General features: G+C 38.3%; 1 protein-coding gene across 1 annotated transcript; it reads left to right on the top strand.

The window, feature by feature from the left end:
- The first annotated feature begins 2,812 nt into the window (after positions 1 to 2,812).
- Positions 2,813 to 9,306, top strand: LOC101247906 (probable inactive receptor kinase At5g10020). The gene is made up of 3 exons (XM_010321471.4): positions 2,813 to 4,063; positions 6,003 to 7,670; positions 8,508 to 9,306. Exons 1-3 carry the CDS (start codon positions 3,133 to 3,135, stop codon positions 9,083 to 9,085), a joined length of 3,177 nt encoding a protein of 1,058 aa, XP_010319773.1. The 5' UTR covers positions 2,813 to 3,132; the 3' UTR covers positions 9,086 to 9,306.
- The last annotated feature ends 10,907 nt before the right edge of the window (positions 9,307 to 20,213 follow it).

A 20,213-nucleotide genomic window follows, 5' to 3' on the forward strand; every position in this document is an offset into this window, starting at 1 on the left:
AATTTTATTTTTTATTTGCTTAAAAAAGACATAATTTTTTATTTTTGATAATTCGTTAATTTCAACTTTTTATGTGTCATATTTAAGACTTCACATTTTAATAATTTTCTTGTACTTTTTAAAATTTTATGGCAAATCAAAAAATGAAAAAATAAAGCAAATAGAGATACATGTTTCATCATGTCTTTATTTTTATTTTGAGATTGTACACATGTTTTTGCACGAATATTACTTTGAAAACCAAGTATTCATTTATGTTAAGTGTGAACCTACAATTTTAGAAACATAAAGAGTATAAATAAGGAAAAAAAGATTTGAATAGTTAATGTGTTAAAATTACACCAAGTCCTAATAATAATAATAATAATAGTAATAATAATAATGATGATGATAAAAGTCAGTATTTATCTCTTTATTTTATTTTTATGTATAAATATAAAAGTATTTAATTTGTCACAAAATAAATTGAACACTTCAAAGTTATATAATTCCCTTTTCAAGAACTTTCAAGTAAGAAAGTAGCAATAGAATAACACCAAAATTCTGTCTGAAACACATACACACACAATGGCACAAACATGGAGTTTACTAAAACCATAAATCTTTTCTGTCATTATTATTATTAAAAAAATCAAATCTTTCACTATAAAACAATTTATAGTTCTATGTTCACTTTTATTTGTCATATTTAATGACAATAATTAAATTGTATGAATTTTAACTAACCATTTAATATGTAATTTTTCATCATATTAATATGAAAATGTTACAATTTATAACATTTTTCAAATAGTTTTCGAATATAAAAAAAATTAGATCTAAAAGAGTAAATTTATCTAATTCAATTCGATTCTAAAAATTAATCAAATTGACTCTTATAAATTAAAATGAAATAAGTAAAAAGTGAACAAAATGAATATAATAAATTCCTACTTTTGATGCTCACCAAATTAGACAACTTTATTCTTGTAAATTAAAACGTGATAAATAAAAATAAATCGAAGGAGAAGTAGTATAATAATGATCCTACTTTTGATGCTTTCACCCCCATCCCATCTCATTTAAAATAATAAATCAATCCGGTTCTATTGAAGATTAGTCAAATTTATGTTGTAAATTAAAATGTGATAAATAAAAATAAATGATGAGGAACAAGTTATTTTAGAATTAGTTATCCTGGGTTAGCTATTTCAGAATAACTTATCCTATCATATATATGAGATAACTTATTCCATCACTATATATGATATAAAATGGTGAGATAAGTTATTTAAACATGACAACCAAACAAGATATAAAATTTTTTATCCATCACTATTTATTTTTATCCCTTACACCAAACAGCCTTAAGAGTATAATAACAAATCCTACTTTTGTGATGCTCACCACACCCCAATCCTTTAAATAGTGAATCATTCCGATCCAATTTAACTTCAAAAAATAGTTAAACTAACTCGCATGATAAAAACGTGATAAATAAAATGAATGTAGAAGCGGTATAATAAAAATCTTACTTTTGATGCTCCCCACCCCACTTCCTCACCACCCCAATCCTTTAAATAGTGAATCAATCCAATTCAATTTAACTTCAAAAATAGTTAAATCGATTCTCGTGATTAAAACGTGATAAATAAAATGAATGTAAAAGTGTGTATGATAAAATCTTACTTTTGATACTCCTCACTCTACCTCCTCCCCGCCCACCCCATTTTAAATAATGAACCAATCAAGTTCAATTTAATTTCGAAAATTAGTTAAAATGACTTTCGTAAATTGAAAGGTGGTGAATAGAAGTGAATGAAGAGAGAATAACAAAAATCTTTCTTCTTATGCTCTCCACCCCTAACCTCATTTTAAGTAATAAATCAATGCACTTTAATTCAGCTAAAAAAATAGTCAAACTGACTCACCTGAATTGAAACGTGATAACTAAAGTGATTGGAGAGAGGATGATAAAAACATTACTTCTCAGGATAAAACTTATCCGTACTGGGTGTTTGCACCAAGTCAATATATGCATGTGATGTGTTTAAATTTATAGTTCATTTTACTTCATTAATTCACGTAATAATGGATATTGCATTAGCTTGGTGTAAACACTCGATAAGGATAAGTTTTTTCCCTACTTCTCATGCTCTCCGCCCCACCCCCACCCCCATTTGAAATAATGAATCAATCCGGTTCAATTCAACTTAAAGATCTAGTCAAATCGACTATCGTGAATTAAAAACGTGATGAATAAAAGTAAACAAAAATAATATGGTAAAAATCCTACTTCTGATGCTCTCCGCCCCACCCCTTTTTATATAATAAATCAATCCAGTTCAATTTAATTTCAAAAATTAGTCAAACTAACTCTTATAAATCAAAACGTGATAAATAAAAGTAAATGAAGAGAGGATAGTAAAAATCTTACTTCTCATGCTCTCTACCACCACCCCCATTTTAAATAATGAATCAATCCACCTTAATTCAATTTAAAAATTGATCAAACTGACTCAACGAAGAGAGTCTAATAAAAAACCTACTTCTAATGCTCTCCACCCTACCACCCCTACCTCGCAAAATTTTAAATAATAAATTAATTTTGTACAATTCAGCTTCAAAAATTAATCAAATTGATTTTCATGTATCAAAACGTAATAAGTAAAAATAAATGCAGAGAATATAACTAATTCAATTTATCTTGGAAAAATTAGTCAACCGACTTTTATATATAAAAATGTGACAAGTAAAAATGAATGGAAGAGGAAGTATAATAAAAATCCTACTTTTATGCTCTCCACCCCACCCCCACCACTCCTCCCTCGTGAAAATACCACCCCATTCCAACATAGAGAAAGAGCAAAATACAAAAGAGACACCAACTCATTTGCCACTCTACCCCAAATATCAAAACCCTAATTTCCCTCTTTTTAAGTTTTTTCTCCTTTTCCAACTCTTTCCCCACCCCACCCCCCTCTCTTACCACCCCACCTCCCTAATATCTCTCTCTCTCAAAACTCGTTCTTGAATTTCCATGGTGCTCTCTCCATAGTCATCCTTAAGCTATTCTTCCTTTTACCCTTTTTCAGACTTTCCTTCTTTATCTCAATGCCTCATTTTTAGTACTTCACTCACATTCTCAAACCAATGACTCTCTCTCAATCTCTCTCTTTACTCCTCCTTGTACTTGTGTTTCGGCTCAATCGGTCTTCTGCTGCAGAAGATGAAGTTCGATCACTTTTGGAGTTCAAAAAGGGTATAAAAAATGACCCATTAGGTAAAATCTTCAGTTCGTGGAGTCAAACAGGTCTTTCAGATCCATCAGCATGTCCAAAGTCGTTTTATGGTGTCGTTTGTGATGAAAACTCCGATTCTGTTTTCTCCATTTCTCTTGACGGGCTTGGGCTTGTGGGTGACTTGAAGTTCTCAACTCTTAGTGGGTTGAAGCAGCTCAAAATTCTTAGTCTTTCTGGTAATTCTTTTACCGGTAGGGTTGTTCCTGCTTTGGGTTCTATGTTAACTCTTCAGCGTTTGGATCTGTCTGGGAATCAGTTTTATGGACCAATTCCAGCACGAATTAATGAGCTTTGGGATTTGAATTACCTCAATTTGTCCAATAATAATTTTACATTTGGTTACCCAAGTGGAATTAGTAATCTTCAGCAGTTGAGAGTACTGGATTTGCATAACAATGAGCTTTGGGGTGATATTGGGGAGTTGTTCTTGGAGTTGAAGCGTATTGAGTATCTTGATTTGAGTAACAACTCGTTTTTTGGGTCTCTTCCTACGAGCCCGGAAAATGTTTCACTCGCTTCGACAATTCATGTCATGAATTTGAGTCACAACAACTTGGGTGGTGGTTTTTTTCCTGGAAAATTGTTGGAGGCATTTGAGAATTTGATGGTTTTGGATTTGGGGAATAATGCTATAATGGGGCAGCTTCCATCTACTGGCTTTATGCATAATTTGAGGGTTTTAAGGCTTGGGAATAATCAGCTTTTTGGATTGATTCCTGATGAGCTTTTGCAGGGAACAAGTCCATTGGTAGAACTAGATCTTAGTGGCAATGGATTTTCAGGTTGGGAAATGGATATCAGTTTTTTTGGAATTATTGCATTTCTTAGATCAGTATATATTGTTGTTGTTGAATGGTCATAATCAAATACGCCTTTTATTTGTGTAGTGTTTTTTTGGATGCCTTGAACTTCAAGCCTCTTAATTTTTGGAGGTGGACTAAAATTGGAAACTTTCTTGTGTTTTAGGCATTGAAACTTTTACAGTTATGCAAAGTTGCACGGACTCTTAACTTTCAATGCCGCACCGTGTCAGATTTGCCAAATATACACTACGTTGTAGAATCCGACACACATCCTTTGGAGAGTCCGAGCAACATAACAATTGTGAATGTAAAATCTTGTTCTTATATTTTCTTGTCAGGTTATAATTAGTTTTATTGAGTGAGTAGTGGTTGACAATCTATATAACAGAGAATAGAAATCTTCAAGGTCTTTCAGTTTTTGCCAAATACGGAAAACTTTGCTTTTTTGTGTAAGTAGGTTTTATAAAAGTTGTTTTAACAAAACCAAATTTTGAACAAACTTTTACCGCCAGCTTTTTGTGTTTGCCTCAACAGAACGTGAGCAGCGTGGACTGCATAGACGAGTTTGAATTGCAAAGCATGTTCAAAAGAACTTGACCATAATAAGTAGTCAACAAAGTGTTCCCTAATTGTAGTAAATTTAATAAAAGCCCCTAATGAAATTGTTGCATCATTAGTAGCATAAATAGTCTTTTTGCAACGGTATAACTGTATGCTCAAAGTTCATGGCAAGCTAGTTGGAACAACATTTAGCCCAGTGTCATCAAAGGCGCACTTAAGCCCTGAAGCAAGGCTGAAATCATGTTGAGCGCTTCGCTTAATGTGCGCTTCAGTGCCATCATCAAGGTTCTAAGACATAGTTTTCTTTATGTTTATATATTTGATATCATGCTTAGGACTAAAATAAAAACATATATATTTTTATTCTTTCTCCCTTTTCAGACTTTTCCATAGCCATACTTGTGCTTTAAGCCCAATCAAAGGTTAGAGTTTTTTTTGCTCTTTTTGCTTTCGATAAGACTGATTTAGCCTTTATCTTTAAAAAGTTGAAAATGTTGAATTTTTTGTTCTGCTTGCATTATCCAATGTTATAGCTCAATATTTGTACCTACAGTAAAATGAGTTTTATTTCATTAATGAGCTATTCGCTCTTAATATGCTCATCTTTCTATTTTGTTATCATTGCATTACACCGTCCAGGGGCTACCCCCTTCCCTCCAGTATAGGCCGCTCATGATGATGTTGGGCCTTAGAATCGGAAAATAATTGATGACAACATTTCTTTTTTGATAAGGAATTGATGACAACATTCCTGTCTTCATTATTATCAAATCAATACTCAAATTAGAAAAAGAATGAAGTCGGTGAGACTTGATTAATGAGGAAAAGCAGAGAAAATTTACTAGGGTGATAATTTGGGTCTCTGAGCTCAAAACTCCTCAGTGACCCTCTGATAGGGAAGTTTGTTCTGTTTCATGAGCTACAGAGAGGGTTCACCATTTCATATTTCTTTAGTTACACTTGGATATCTTTCATCATAGGGACCAGAGCGTGGTTCCATTAGAGCCTAAATGTGGAGATCCTCTGTTCAGAAGTTGAATGGTGCCGTTGACTAATGACCGATATTTAATTCTTCTCATCTTGCATTTATTCTTTGAGGAAGCGACTCTCAGATCAGCTAGATAGTTTTGTATACTTGTCTCACTAATATACACGTTTTCCTTCTAATTTTTTAGGCAATATAGTATTTCTACCATATTTTTTAGCTAGAAATAGTTGCACTTAGACCTGAAAGTTACATTGGATGTTTAATAACGATACACATTTTTTTTAATAATATGAGCTCTTTTTCTGTTGGACTTGTAAACTTATTCTAAAGAGATGTTCAAAGTTTAATATTTCGTTTCTATGCATGCAGGTTCAATTCCGATAGTGAATTCAACAAAGTTGAGAGTTCTAAATATTTCATCGAACCACCTATTAGGTTCACTGCCATCTTCCATAGGAAGTTGTGCAGTTGTGGATTTGAGCAGAAATATGCTCGTAGATGGTATATCAGCTAATGAGAGCTGGGAAGCCAATTTGGAAATTATTGATTTGAGTTCAAATAGGTTAACTGGAAATATTCCCAATATGACCTGTCAATTTCAACTATTGACTTCACTTAATTTCGGAAACAATTCTCTTGAGGGAACCTTACCTTCATCACTGGGCACCTTGCCAAGACTGGTTAAACTTGATCTCAGTACCAATAAACTCGGTGGACTGATTCCATCTACATTTTTTACTTCGACGACATTGATGAACCTAAATATATCTGGAAACCAGTTGTCAGGATCAATTCCTCTTGAAGGCACTCATGCTAGCGAATTACTTGTTCAATCATCATACCCTACACTTGAGTCTCTTGATCTTTCAGAAAACACCTTGACAGGTAATTTGTCTTCTGCCATTGGTAATCTGCGGAGGCTTCAAGTGCTAAATCTTGCTAAGAATCAGTTATCAGGCATGCTACCTACTGAATTGGGTGACCTTAGAAATTTGGAATTCCTTGATATATCTAACAACAATTTTAGTGGTGTGATCCCCGAAAATCTTTCATCAAATTTGAGGGTGTTTAATGTGTCTAACAATGAATTAAGTGGTGCTATCCCGGATAACTTGAGAAACTTTAATGAAAGTTCATTTCGTCCTGGAAACTCAAATTTGGCAATCCCAAGCAACTGGTTACATGATAATCATGGCAATCCTGGTCAAAATAGTCAGCACCATCATAACTCGAAATCCAGTATCAGGGTGGCTATTATTCTTGCCTCAGTTGGAGCTGCTTTAATGATTGGTGTTGTTCTCCTGGCTTACCTTCGACAACGGTTCCAAAATTTTCACTTGCCAAGTGGATTTAACAGCCAATCTGCTGGAAGGGATGTTAAACTCGGGAGGTTCAGCCGGCCTGGAATTTTAAAGTTCCATGGCTCCTCAGAACCACCACCAACTTTCTTGAGTTTCTCTAATGATCACTTGCTCACAGTGAACTCGAGATCTCTGTCTGGCCAAATTGAGTCTGGTACAGAAATTGTTGAACATGTCTTTCTGGAGGGAGTTACTGCAGTTTCAGCATCTACGCATCTTGGCACTGTGGGTAATAATCCTGCAACATCTGGCCGGAGATCTTCTCCAGACTCTCCAATAGCTCACTCCCCTCGTTTCATTGACACAGTTGAACAACCGGTGACATTGGATGTGTGTTCACCAGATCGATTGGCTGGGGAATTATTCTTCCTGGATGGTTCACTGTCATTTACTGCTGAGGAGTTATCTCATGCCCCTGCTGAAGTTCTAGGTAGAAGTAGCCATGGCACATTGTATAAAGCTACTTTGAATAGTGGGTACATTCTTACTGTCAAGTGGTTGCGGGTTGGGTTGGTAAAAATCAAGAAAGCATTTGCAAAGGAAGTTAAAAAGATTGGATCTATCAAACACCCAAATGTTGTTCATTTACGAGCATATTATTGGGGACCTCGAGAACAAGAGAGGCTTATTTTAGCAGACTACATTTCAGGAGATAGTTTGGCGTTACATCTCTATGGTAAGATTTACTTATGAATAATTCAACTATGATTTTCCATGTCTTCCATTGTTGTTTGGTTACTGTTATTAGAAAGTTCCATTTTGCTGGTCTGGTGGGTGATAATCATGTGGTGGGACCAATATTTGGTATCCTTCGCACAAAATAGTTTCTAAAGCAGCATAGCTTATTTCTAGTAGTGGTTTTCTAATTGTTGAGATCTCTTGTTTTTTGTGGGATTGTTTGATAAAAATTATGGACGATAAAGTCTGCTCGACCCTATATTTATTTTGGGTTGGCCTCTCTTGCAAATGTCCCTTTTTTACATGTCTTATAATGTGCAGATAGTAATGAGATCTTATTAGGATCTGTGGTCTCTTATGAATCCGGTGGTAGGGTTGTTGATCAAACGGAAAAAGAAAAATATTGGACTGCAATTGTATCTGAATGGTTTTATACAAATTATGTTTGTTAGAATGTATGTGCAGATCTTTATGTGTCATCTGGGAACCTTCAAAGGAACTCCAGGTACAAGAGATCTCTGGTTCACTAATTGCCGTACGCCAACATCCACACATCAAGAACCCATCAAAATTAGGGAGTAGACCTATTCTACGATCTCGTTAACATGACCTAAAATGTTGTGATAATTGCTCAACAATCCGCTTTAAGTAGCAATTCCATTGTTTCTGAATCATTCATAATAGTAAAACTTGATATATATGGAGAGTTTGGTCATAGTATCCCCGGTGCAGTGAGGACTGATAACTTGTAGACATGTTGGGGTTTGTTGGGAACTTTTAAGTTTTTGTAATTTTTGCATTTTTCAAGTTTTTGATGAATGTCTACATTTTACAGAGACAACCCCTCGGAGGTACTCCCCGTTATCCTTCAACCAAAGGTTAAAAGTTGCCATTGAAGTTGCTCAGGGTTTGGCATATCTGCATGAGAGAGGACTGCCTCATGGCGACTTGAAACCTACAAATATAATCTTGGTTGGTGCTGATTACAGTGTCCGCCTCACTGATTATGGTCTCCACCGCGTGATGACTCCAGCAGGGATTGTAGAGCAGATACTGAGCCTAGGGGCTCTAGGATACCGTGCTCCTGAACTTGCTACTGCTACCAAACCTATCCCATCATTTAAGGCTGATGTATATGCTCTTGGTGTGATTCTAATGGAATTGCTGACGAGAAGAAGTGCTGGAGACATAATCTCATGGCACTCTGCTGCAGTTGATTTAATAGATTGGGTTCGGTTGTGTGATAAAGAAGGTAGGGGAATGGACTGTATCGATAGGGCCATTGCAGGAGGAGAAGAACACTGCAAAGCGATGGATGATCTGCTAGCCGTGTCGTTAAAGTGTATTCTTCCGATAAACGAAAGGCCAAACATCAGACAAGTTGTTGAAGATCTGGGTTCCATATCTGTGTGAATTTTTTGTACATGTTGTCTTGGAATTACTATTCTTTTTTCTTTTCCTTCACATTTTTATTATGTTCTAGTGGTTGCCTTCTAATGTTGGTCAATCCTTACATATTCCCATTTTCTTTCCCCTCCTCCCCTTCATTTTTTGTGTAAAGGGATGATCAGTCCATTGATTGATTGGTTGACATTTTTGTCTAATTAGAAAAGGTTGCAATTATTTATGTGTAATTTATTTTTGCCAACAGAACTTGGCTCTTCTTTGCAACTCTGTTCATATACATTTCTTCTTTTCCATTCTGCAGTTCTGTTTCCCAATATTTTTTTCCCGCGGTTCAAAATCAAACTGAAATTAATAATTTGAATTAAAAAAAGTTATTGGCTTATTGACCATTGGTTTAGGTGATTTCGATATGGTTTTGATTATTTTATTCTAATGATTATAAATACTGTATCTTCTAATTATTTCTTTACGGTATAGTGTACTGTTTAGCTTACGAGCTTCTGTAATTAATCACCGCTTTTTCAACAACCTATAGTTAAATCACAATTTTTTTTAAAAATAATATTATCTACCACCAGTATATATTTCTACATCATCACAATCTAAACTTTAAGGCATGCAAGAGGGCATAGCTATTCCATGCAAGAAAATATAGAATAATTTTATTTCGTGTTTGACTGATGGTATTAAGAATATGAGTGAATAATCTCAAGAATAATTTATATTAATTATTTAAAAAATATTTTCATAATCTATAAATGAATATATGACCTATTTAAACTGAGCAAATATTTATTCTATAATAAATATTATTTGTTAACATATGGTTATGTAACGACCTGTTTAGTCGTTTTGAGCAGCAGACTTCAATTCTGGAAAAACTGGCAGAAACGACGGACCCCACGACGGACCGTCATGGGCACGACGGACCGTCGAGGAGGTCTCGTTCCAAAATACTTAGAATTCTAAAAAATGGGCACTGAAATCGACTCTCTGAACTTCGTAACGGAATGGCAGGACGGACCGTCACAGGTGTGACGGACCGTCACAGACTCTTCAGAGAAATTGAGTCTCTGAACTCTGTGACGGAGCAGCAGGACGGACCGTCGCAGGCGCGACGGGCCGTCACAGGCTGCGTAATCCCAGTCTGAGTCGGATTTCCTCAATTGTTTTAAGGGACGTTTTTGACTATTCCTGCTTTAATTATAAAGTTAGTGGGTTAATGTTACTAAGTCTAATTACTTGGGGGTTAAAGAGGTAACCTTAAGTTAATTAGTGAGTTATTATTGCCATCTTTTATTCTTAATTATATGCTAATTAGGGTAAACGAAAGAGGGTTTGAATAAAGAAAATAAAAAGAACAAGAAGAGAGAGAGAGGGTCAATCGAGAAGGGGAAAAACACAAAGCTTTGGAGAAAATTTGCTTGCTTGATCACTAATCTTCGGTGGAGGTAGGTTATGGTTTCTCTTACGATATTCGTAGTAAACTCTTAATAGCGAATGATATGTATTGATAATATTGTAAACCCTGCTATGTGCTTAATTGTACGCTTGCATGAATGTAATGATATAATTGTGATTATATAAGCATGATGAAGTTATTGAATCCCAAATCTTGCAAAACCCTAATCTCTTTGTTAATGATGAGGCCTTGGTACAAAAGAAGGCGTGATGAACTAAAATAATGAGATTGATGATGCCTTGGCAAGAAAGAAGGCTTGATGAATGGATAGAAGGAGATTAGGGGATCGGGTGTCACGAACCGACACGTAGATTTAGGGGATCGGGTGTCACGAACCGACACGTAGATTTAGGGAATCGAGTGTCACGAACCGACACGTAGACTTAGGGGATCGGGTCTCACGAACTGACACGTAGACTTAGGGGATCAGGTGTCACGAACCGACACGTAGATTTAGGGGATTAGGTGTCACAAACCGACACGTAGATTTAGGGGATCGGGTGTCACGAACCGACACGTAGATTTAGGGGATCGGAGTGTCACGTTCCGGCACATAGTAGTAGGGGATCGGAGTGTCACGTACCGACACAAGAGGATTAATGAATATGAGGGAGCAGAGTGTCACGTACCGACACAAGAGAAATAAAGATAATGAATCTTGAAAGATGTTAATATACTCAATCTAATGAAAATAATTCCCAAATGAGTACGGTATTGAGGCTTGAGTCCTCATGTGTGAACTTGACGGTAATTGTTAATGATATAGTACTTGCTGTTGCTACATGTTGAGTATCGTAGTTGATTTTATGATATAACTTGGTATATATTGATTCCTATTTTGAGTTGGCCGATGATATCTACTCAGTACTCGTGTTTTGTACTGACCCCTACTTTTATGTTTTCTTCTTGTTTATTTGTGGAGTGCATCAAACGTGCCGTCATCTTCGACTCAACAGTAAATCTAGCCAGTCTTCATTACTCTAGATATCAGGGTGAGCTAATGCTTCTAGCTTGGACTGGATCTTCCTCTTCATGTCTTGATGCCTTGAAGTTCCGGCATGGACTAGCTTTTATGTATTTTTAGCTTCTTAGAAACTCTTAGATTTAGTAATTTGAAGTAGATGTTCTTCTGATGATGACTTACAGATTTTGGGAAATAATAGTTATTGAATTGGTTTTTATTAATGAGTTTAAGTCTTCCACATTACTTTATGTTGATATTACATTGAAATGTTAAGGTTTAGATTGGTTGGTTCACTCACATAGGAGGGTAAGTGTGGGTGCCAGTTGCGGCCCGGTTTTGGGTCGTGACAAACTTGGTATCAGAGCATTAAGTTCTTTGGTCTCATCACACAAGAACGAGTCTAGTAGAGTCTTAAGGAACGGTAGGGGGACGCCTTTACTTTTCTTTGAGAGGCTATAAGACTTTAGGAAAATTCCATTCTTTCTTTCTTTCTTTCGTGCTATTACTTGGGTCCAATTGGTATCTAGGTGATACAAATTGGTATCTGACCATCTTCACTCTATTTCGCAGATGGTTAGAACTAAAGCAACGACTGCGCCAACATCAACATTGGCAAGACAAGAAGCGTCTGAGCCAGCCACTGGGGCTGTAGCTCGAGGAAGAGTAGCGGCAAGAGGCCGTGGTAGAGGTCGTGGGAGGACGTCCTCTAGAGGAAGAGGACGAGCACCTAGCCCATCTGATACTAGGGCAGTGACTCCTCCACCGACTGAGGAAGTAGTAAGCAAAGGGGAGGATGGGGAGAATGAACAAGTGCAGAATGAGGAATTGCCACCCCAACCTACCCCAGAGATGATCAATCAGGTTCTTGCTTATCTTAGTGGGTTATCTGATCAAGGTCAAACACCTCCAGTGTTTTTTGCACCAGCACCTCAGGGTCCGGAGGTACAACATGCGGCTACTGCGGCTCCCCGCATGGATGTTCCATTGGAAATAGGCACGTTTTCTCGTCTGACTACATGGCCTATAATGACAAATGATCAACATGAACTTTTAAGTAAGTTCTTGAAATTGAAACCTCCAGTATTCAAGGGTGCTGAATCGGAGGATGCTTATGATTTTCTGGTTGACTGTCACGAGCTACTACACAAGATGGGTATAGTGGAACGGTTTGGTGTTGAGTTTGTGACTTATCAGTTTCAAGGGAACGACAAAATGTGGTGGCGGTCACATGTTGAGTGTCAACCAACAGAGGCACCACCTATGACTTGGGCATCATTCTCTAGCTTGTTTATGGAGAAGTATATCCCCCGAACTTTGAGGGATAGGAAAAGAGATGAATTTTTGAGGCTAGAGCAAGGTAGGATGTCGGTTACTGCATATGAGGCTAAGTTTCATGCATTATCCCGGTATGCCACTCAGCTTTGTTTTAGTCCACAAGAGCGGATTCGCCGTTTTGTGAAGGGGTTGAGGTCAGAATTGCGGATTTCAGCCTTACAGGTAGCGGCTACAGCGAAATCCTTTCAAGAAGTGGTAGACTTCGTGATAGAGGTAGAGGGAGTGAAGCCAGATGACTTCACCATGGCATCAACATCAAAAAGGTTTCGAAAGGGAGGTGAGTTTAATGGTTCTTACTCTAGAGGACAGGGTTCAGGAGGTTACTAAGTTCGACCAATTCAGTCTTCGCTACAGACTGTAGTTGGGGGTCCACCTCAGACCGGTCAACACTTCTCTGAGAGACCTATGCTTGACTCCAGAGAGTGTTATGGATGTGGGGAGACTGGACATATTAGGAGAAATTGTCCAAAACAGAGTTATAGACCCCCAATGGCTAGAGGTAGATGTGGTCATAGTAGAGGCCGTTATTCTGGAGGACGTGGTGGTCGAGGTAATGGTGGTCACCAAAACGGCCGGGGTGATGGGCAAACTGGAGCCACTACATCACAACATGGTAGGGGCAACGGACAAACAAACGAAAGGGCCCATTGTTATGCTTTCCCTGGGAGATCGGAGGCGGAGACATCTGATGCTGTCATCACAGGTAATCTTCTGGTTTGTGATTGCATGGCTTCTGTATTGTTTGATCCTGGATCCATATTTTCTTATGTATCTTCCTCATTTGCTAATGGTCTAAATTTACATTGTGAATTACTTGATATGCCTATTCGTGTTTCTACTCCGGTGGGTGAGTCTGTGGTAGTTGAAAAGGTATATAGGTCTTGTTTGGTGAACTTTGTGGGGAGAAACACTTATGTAGATTTGGTTATCCTAGAAATGGTTGATTTTGATGTACTTCTGGGTATGACTTGGCTTTCTCCGCAATTTGCGATCTTGGATTGTAATGCTAAAACTGTGACGTTAGCCAAGCCTGGGACAGATCCGTTAGTGTGGGAGGGTGACTACACTTCCAATCCGGTGCGTATCATCTCCTTTCTTATCCGTTAGTGTGGGAGGGTGACTACACTTCCAATCCGGTGCGTATCATCTCCTTTTCTTCGTGCTAAGAAAATGGTTAGTAAAGGGTGTTTAGCTTCCTTGGCACATCTCAAGGATGACACTATCCAAGTACCTTCGATTGAGTCGGTTTCGGTGGTCCGTGAGTTTCTGGATGTGTTCTCTGCAGATCTTCCTGGTATGCCACCAGATAGGGATATTGACTTCTGTATTGATCTTGAACCGGGTACTCGCCCCATTTTTATACCCCCTTATAGAATGGCTCCCGCCGGAGTTAAGAGAGTTAAAAAGCCCAACTTCAAGAGTTGTTGAGCAAAGGCTTCATTAGACCAAGTGCATCTCCTTGGGGTGCTCTGGTTTTGTTTGTAAAGAAGAAGGATGGGAGTTTTCGGATGTGCATAGACTACCGGCAGTTGAACAAGGTAACCATAAAGAATAAGTATCCTCTTTCTCGCATTGATGACTTGTTCGATCAGTTACAAGGTGCTTGTGTCTTCTCTAAGATTGACTTGAGATCCGGTTATCATCAATTGAAAATACGGGCAACGGATGTGCCAAAGACTGCTTTTAGAACCAGGTATGGGCATTATGAATTTGTAGTGATGTCTTTTGGTCTTACGAATGCCCCTGCTGCGTTCATGAGTTTGATAAACGGGATTTTTAAGCCATATTTGGATCTCTTTGTGATCGTATTTATTGATGATATACTGATATACTCTAAAAGTAAGGAGGAACATGAGGAGCATTTGAGAATGGTATTGGAAATGTTGAGGGAGAAAAAGCTTTATGCCAAGTTCTCTAAGTGTGAGTTTTGGCTAGATGCAGTGTCCTTCTTGGGGCACGTGGTTTCTAAGGATGGAGTGATGGTGGATCCTTCTAAGATCGAGACAGTGAAGAATTGGGTAAGACTTATTAATGTGTCAGAAATAAGGAGCTTTGTTGGGTTAGCTAGCTACTACCGCCGATTTGTCAAGGGATTCTCTTCTATTGCTTCCCAACTGACGAACTTTACTAAGCAAAATGTTCCATTTGTATGGTCGGATGAGTGTGAGGAAAGCTTTCAGAAGCTCAAGACTCTGTTGACTACTGCACCAATTCTCACCTTGCCAGTGGAAGGTAAGAATTTCATTGTCTATTGTGATGCATCCTATTCGGGTTTGGGTGCAGTGCTAATGCAAGAGAAGAATGTGATTGCTTATGTTTCAAGACAATTAAAAGTGCATGAACGTAACTATCCAACTCATGATTTGGAATTGGCCGCGGTAGTGTTTGCATTAAAGCAATGTAGACACTATCTATATGGGGTTAAGTGTGAGGTCTATACGGATCATCGTAGCCTACAATATGTCTTTACTCAGAAAGATTTGAACTTGAGACAGAGGAGATGGATGGAACTATTGAAGGACTACGACATCACTATTTTGTATCATCCGGGGAAGGCGAATGTTGTAGCGGATGATTTAAGTAGAAAGGCGGGAAGCATGGGAAGTCTAGCTCACTTGCAAGCTTCTAGACGCCCATTGGCTAGAGAAGTTCAGATTCTCGCTAACGACCTTATGAGATTAGAAGTAAATGAGAAGGGAGGACTTTTAGCTTGTGTGGAGGCAAGATCTTCCTTCCTTGACAAGATTAAGGGAAAGCAGTTTAATGATGAAAAATTGATCCGGATCCGAGATAAAGTGTTGCAAGGAGAGGCTAAAGAAGCGACAATCGATGAGGAAGGTGTTTTGAGGATTAAGGGAAGGGTATGTGTACCCCGCGTCGATGATTTGATCAACATTATTCTGACAGAGGCTCATAGTTCAAGGTATTCGATACATCCGGGTGAAACCAAGATGTACCGTGACCTAAAGCAACACTTTTGGTGGAGTAGAATGAAGCATGATATTGTGGATTTTATTGCCAAATGTCCAAACTGTCAACAAGTAAAGTATGAACACCAAAGGCCCGGAGGAACACTTCAGAGAATGCCCATTCCTGAATGGAAGTGGGAAAGGATTGCAATGGATTTCGTGGTTGGTCTTCCAAAGACATTGGGAAAGTTTGATTCCATTTGGGTAATTGTTGATAGGTTAACTAAGTCTGCTCACTTCATTCCGGTCAAGGTGACTTACAATGCAGAGAAGTTAGCCAAACTTTACATCTCGGAAGTGGTGCGATTGCATGGGGTTCCACTCTCCATTATATCAGATAGAGATACGCAGTTTACTTCTAAGTTTTGGAAAACATTGCATGCGGAATTGGGTACTAGGTTGGACCTTAGTACTGCGTTCCATCCTCAGACCGATGGTCAGTCTGAGCGAACGATTCAAGTGTTGGAGGATATGCTTCGTGCATGTGTGATAGAATTTGGTGGTCAGTGGGATAGCTTCTTACCCTTAGCTGAGTTCTCCTACAACAATAGATATCACTCAAGCATTGATATGGCCTCATTTGAGGCACTATATGGGAGAAGATGTAGGTCTCCCATTGGGTGGTTTGATGCATTCGAAGTTAGACCTTGGGTACTGACATTCTGAGGGAATCGTTAGATAAAGTGAAATCTATTCAAGAAAAGCTTCTAGCGACGCAAAGTAGACAGAAGGAGTATGCAGATCGGAAGGTTAGAGACTTGGAGTTTATGGAGGGTGAACAAGTCTTGTTGAAGGTTTCGCCAATGAAAGGGGTGATGCGGTTTGGTAAGCGAGGTAAACTTAGCCCAAGGTATATTGGTCCATTTGAAGTACTTAAGCGAGTAGGGGAGGTGGCTTATGAGTTAGACTTGCCTCCAGGGCTGTCCGGAGTGCATCCGGTATTCCATGTGTCTATGTTGAAAAGATACCATGGGGATGGAAACTATATTATTCGTTGGGATTAAGTCTTGCTTGACGAAAATTTGACTTATGAGGAGGAGCCTGTTGCCATTCTAGATAGAGAAATTCGCAAGTTGAGAACAAGGGAGATTGCATCCATCAAAGTTCAATGGAAGAATCGTCCAGTCAAAAAAGCCACTTGGGAGAAAGAGGCTGATATGCGAGAAAGATACCCACACCTGTTTACAGATTCAGGTACTCCTTTTCGCCCTTGTTTTCCTTCTTGTGATCATTCGGGGACGAACGATGGGTAAATTGGTATCTATTGTAACGACCTGTTTAGTCGTTCTGAGCAGCAGACTTCAATTCTGGAAAAACTGGCAGAAACGACGGACCCCACGACGTACCGTCATGGGCACGACGGACCGTCGAGGGGGTCTCGTTCCAAAATACTTAGAATTCTTAAAAATGGGCACTGATATCGACTCTCTGAACTTCGTAACGGAATGGCAGGACGGACCGTCACAGGTGTGATGGACCGTCATAGACTCTTCACAGAAATTGAATCTCTGAACTCTGTGACTGAGCAGCAGGACGGACCGTCGCAGGTGTGACGGACCGTCACAGACTCTTCAGAGAAATTGAATCTCTGAACTCTGTGACTGAGCAGCAGGACAGACCGTCGCAGGCGCGACGGGCCGTCACAGGCGCGACGGGCCGTCACAGGCTACGTAATCCCAGTCTGAGTTGGATTTCCTCAATTGTTTTAAGGGACGTTTTTGACTATTCCTGCTTTAATTATAAAGTTAGTGGGTTAATGTTAATAAGTCTAATTACTTGGGGGTTAAAAGAGGTAATCTTAAGTTAATTAGTGGGTTATTATTGCCATTTTTTATTCTTAATTATATGCTAATTAGGGTAAACGCGGGTTTGAATAAAGAAAATAGAAAGAACAAGAAGAGAGAGAGAGGGTCGATCGAGAAGGGGAAAAACACAAAGCTTTGGAGAAAATTTGCTTGCTTGATCACTAATCTTCGGTGGAGGTAGGTTATGGTTTCTCTTACGATATTCGTAGTAAACTCTTAATAGTGAATGATATGTATTGATAATATTGTAAACCCTGCTATGTGCTTAATTGTACGCTTGCATGAATGTAATGATATAATTGTGATTACATAAGCATGATGAAGTTATTGAATCCCAAATCTTGCAAAACTCTAATCTCTTTGTTAATGATGAGGCTTTGGTACAATAGAAGGCGTGATGAACTAAAATAATGAGATTGATGATGCCTTGGCAAGAAAGAAGGCTTGATGAATGGATAGAAGGAGATTAGGGGATCGGGTGTCACGAACCGACACGTAGATTTAGGAGATCGGGTGTCACGAACCGACACGTAGATTTAGGGGATCGGGTGTCACGAACCGACACGTAGACTTAGGGGATCGGGTCTCACGAACTGACACGTAGACTTAGGGGATCGGGTATCATGAACCGACACGTAGATTTAGGGGATTAGGTGTCACAAACCGACACGTAGATTTAGGGGATCGGGTGTCACGAACCGACACGTAGATTTAGGGGATCGGAGTGTCACGTTCCGGCACATAGTAGTAGGGGATCGGAGTGTCACGTACCGACACAAGAGGATTAATGAATATGAGGGAGCGGAGTGTCACGTACCGACACAAGAGAAATAAAGATAATGAATCTTGAAAGATGTTAATATACTCAATCTAATGAAAATAATTCCCAAATGAGTACGGTATTGAGGCTTGAGTCCTCATGTGTGAACTTGACGGTAATTGTTAATGATATAGTACTTGCTGTTGCTACATGTTGAGTATCGTAGTTGATTTTATGATATAACTTGGTATATATTGATTCCTATTTTGAGTTGGCCGATGATATCTACTCAGTACTCGTGTTTTGTACTGACCCCTACTTTTATGTTTTCTTCTTGTTTATTTGTGGAGTGCAGCAAACGTGCCGTCATCTTCGACTCAACAGTAACTCTAGCCAGTCTTCATTACTCCAGATATCAGGGTGAGCTAATGCTTCTAGCTTGGACTGGATCTTCCTCTTAATGTCTTGATGCCTTGAAGTTCCGACATGGACTAGCTTTTATGTATTTTTAGCTTCTTAGAAACTCTTAGATTTAGTAATTTGAAGTAGATGTTCTTGTGATGATGACTTCCAGATTTTGGGAAATAATAGTTATTGAATTGGTTTTTATTAATGAGTTTAAGTCTTCCGCATTACTTTATGTTGATATTACATTGAAATGTTAAGATTTAGATTGGTTGGTTCGCTCACATAGGAGGGTAAGTGTGGGTGCTAGTTGCGGCCCGGTTATGGGTCGTGACAGGTTAATAGTGTATATCCCAACAATTTGGAGCGAAAATTATTTACCAGGTAAAATGAAGTTAAGAGGCATTCCTTTAATAATTCTCAGTTTCTTTCAACCTCATGCATCATTCTATTGTGGTGCATATAGAACAGATTGTTTGATCTATAATGTCTTCCAGCTTGTAGAAAAACAATAATCTTTTATTAATAATTCTAGATCATTGTCAATTCTAATGGCCTTATTTGTGGTTTTGAACTAATTTTTTATGGGGAATGCAAAGGCCTTCATGATTTGTAAATTTTTGTTGCAACTAATTAGATATATCAAATTTAAGCAAGCTTAATGTGGAGCTTCAATGGAGTAATCGACTCCATTATTGGGAGAATGAAGATGTAATTTGTAAAAAATGAAAATTGTATTAAATTATCTACCACAAGTGGAGTATATATATGTACATGTAATATGAAGCTAAATCTATAACTGCTCCTAAGAAGCTGATAATATTCTAACCGACTAACAACTCACTTGAGCTGACTACCATACAAAATTCATGATTAACCAGTCTAAGCTATAACTACTTGAATACTTAAACACCCCCCCAAGTTGGAAGGGAGGAATGTACTGCCAACTTGTTGAGAATGCATAGATGAGAAACTCCTGTGAGGGCTTTGGTGAGAATGTCTACTAGTTGATTCACAGTAGTAACATGATGCAAGACAATGAGACCTTCCTGCAGCTTGGTCCTTACAAAATGACAGTCAACCTCGATATGTTTAGTTCGTTTATGGAAAACTGGATTTCTAGCAATGTGAATACCAGACTGATTGTCACAGAAAACATCAATGGGAGAAGGAAATTGAATATCAAGTTCATCAAACAGTCTGCTTAGCCATACTAATTCACCCACCACTTTCTAAGTGATCTATACTCGGCCTCTGCTGACGAAAATGACACAGTTTCTTGTTTCTTTGATTTCCAACTCACGGGGCTGTCTCTTAGAAGAACAATATAACCAGTGACTGATATTCTGGAATCAGGACATGCAACCCAGTCTGAATCGCAATAAGCTTTAACTCTGCAGTCACTATTTTTCGACATAAAAATACCAAGGGTAG

Source organism: Solanum lycopersicum, chromosome 4 (genome assembly GCF_036512215.1).
Source record: "Solanum lycopersicum chromosome 4, SLM_r2.1".
Classification (NCBI taxonomy): domain Eukaryota; kingdom Viridiplantae; phylum Streptophyta; class Magnoliopsida; order Solanales; family Solanaceae; genus Solanum; species Solanum lycopersicum.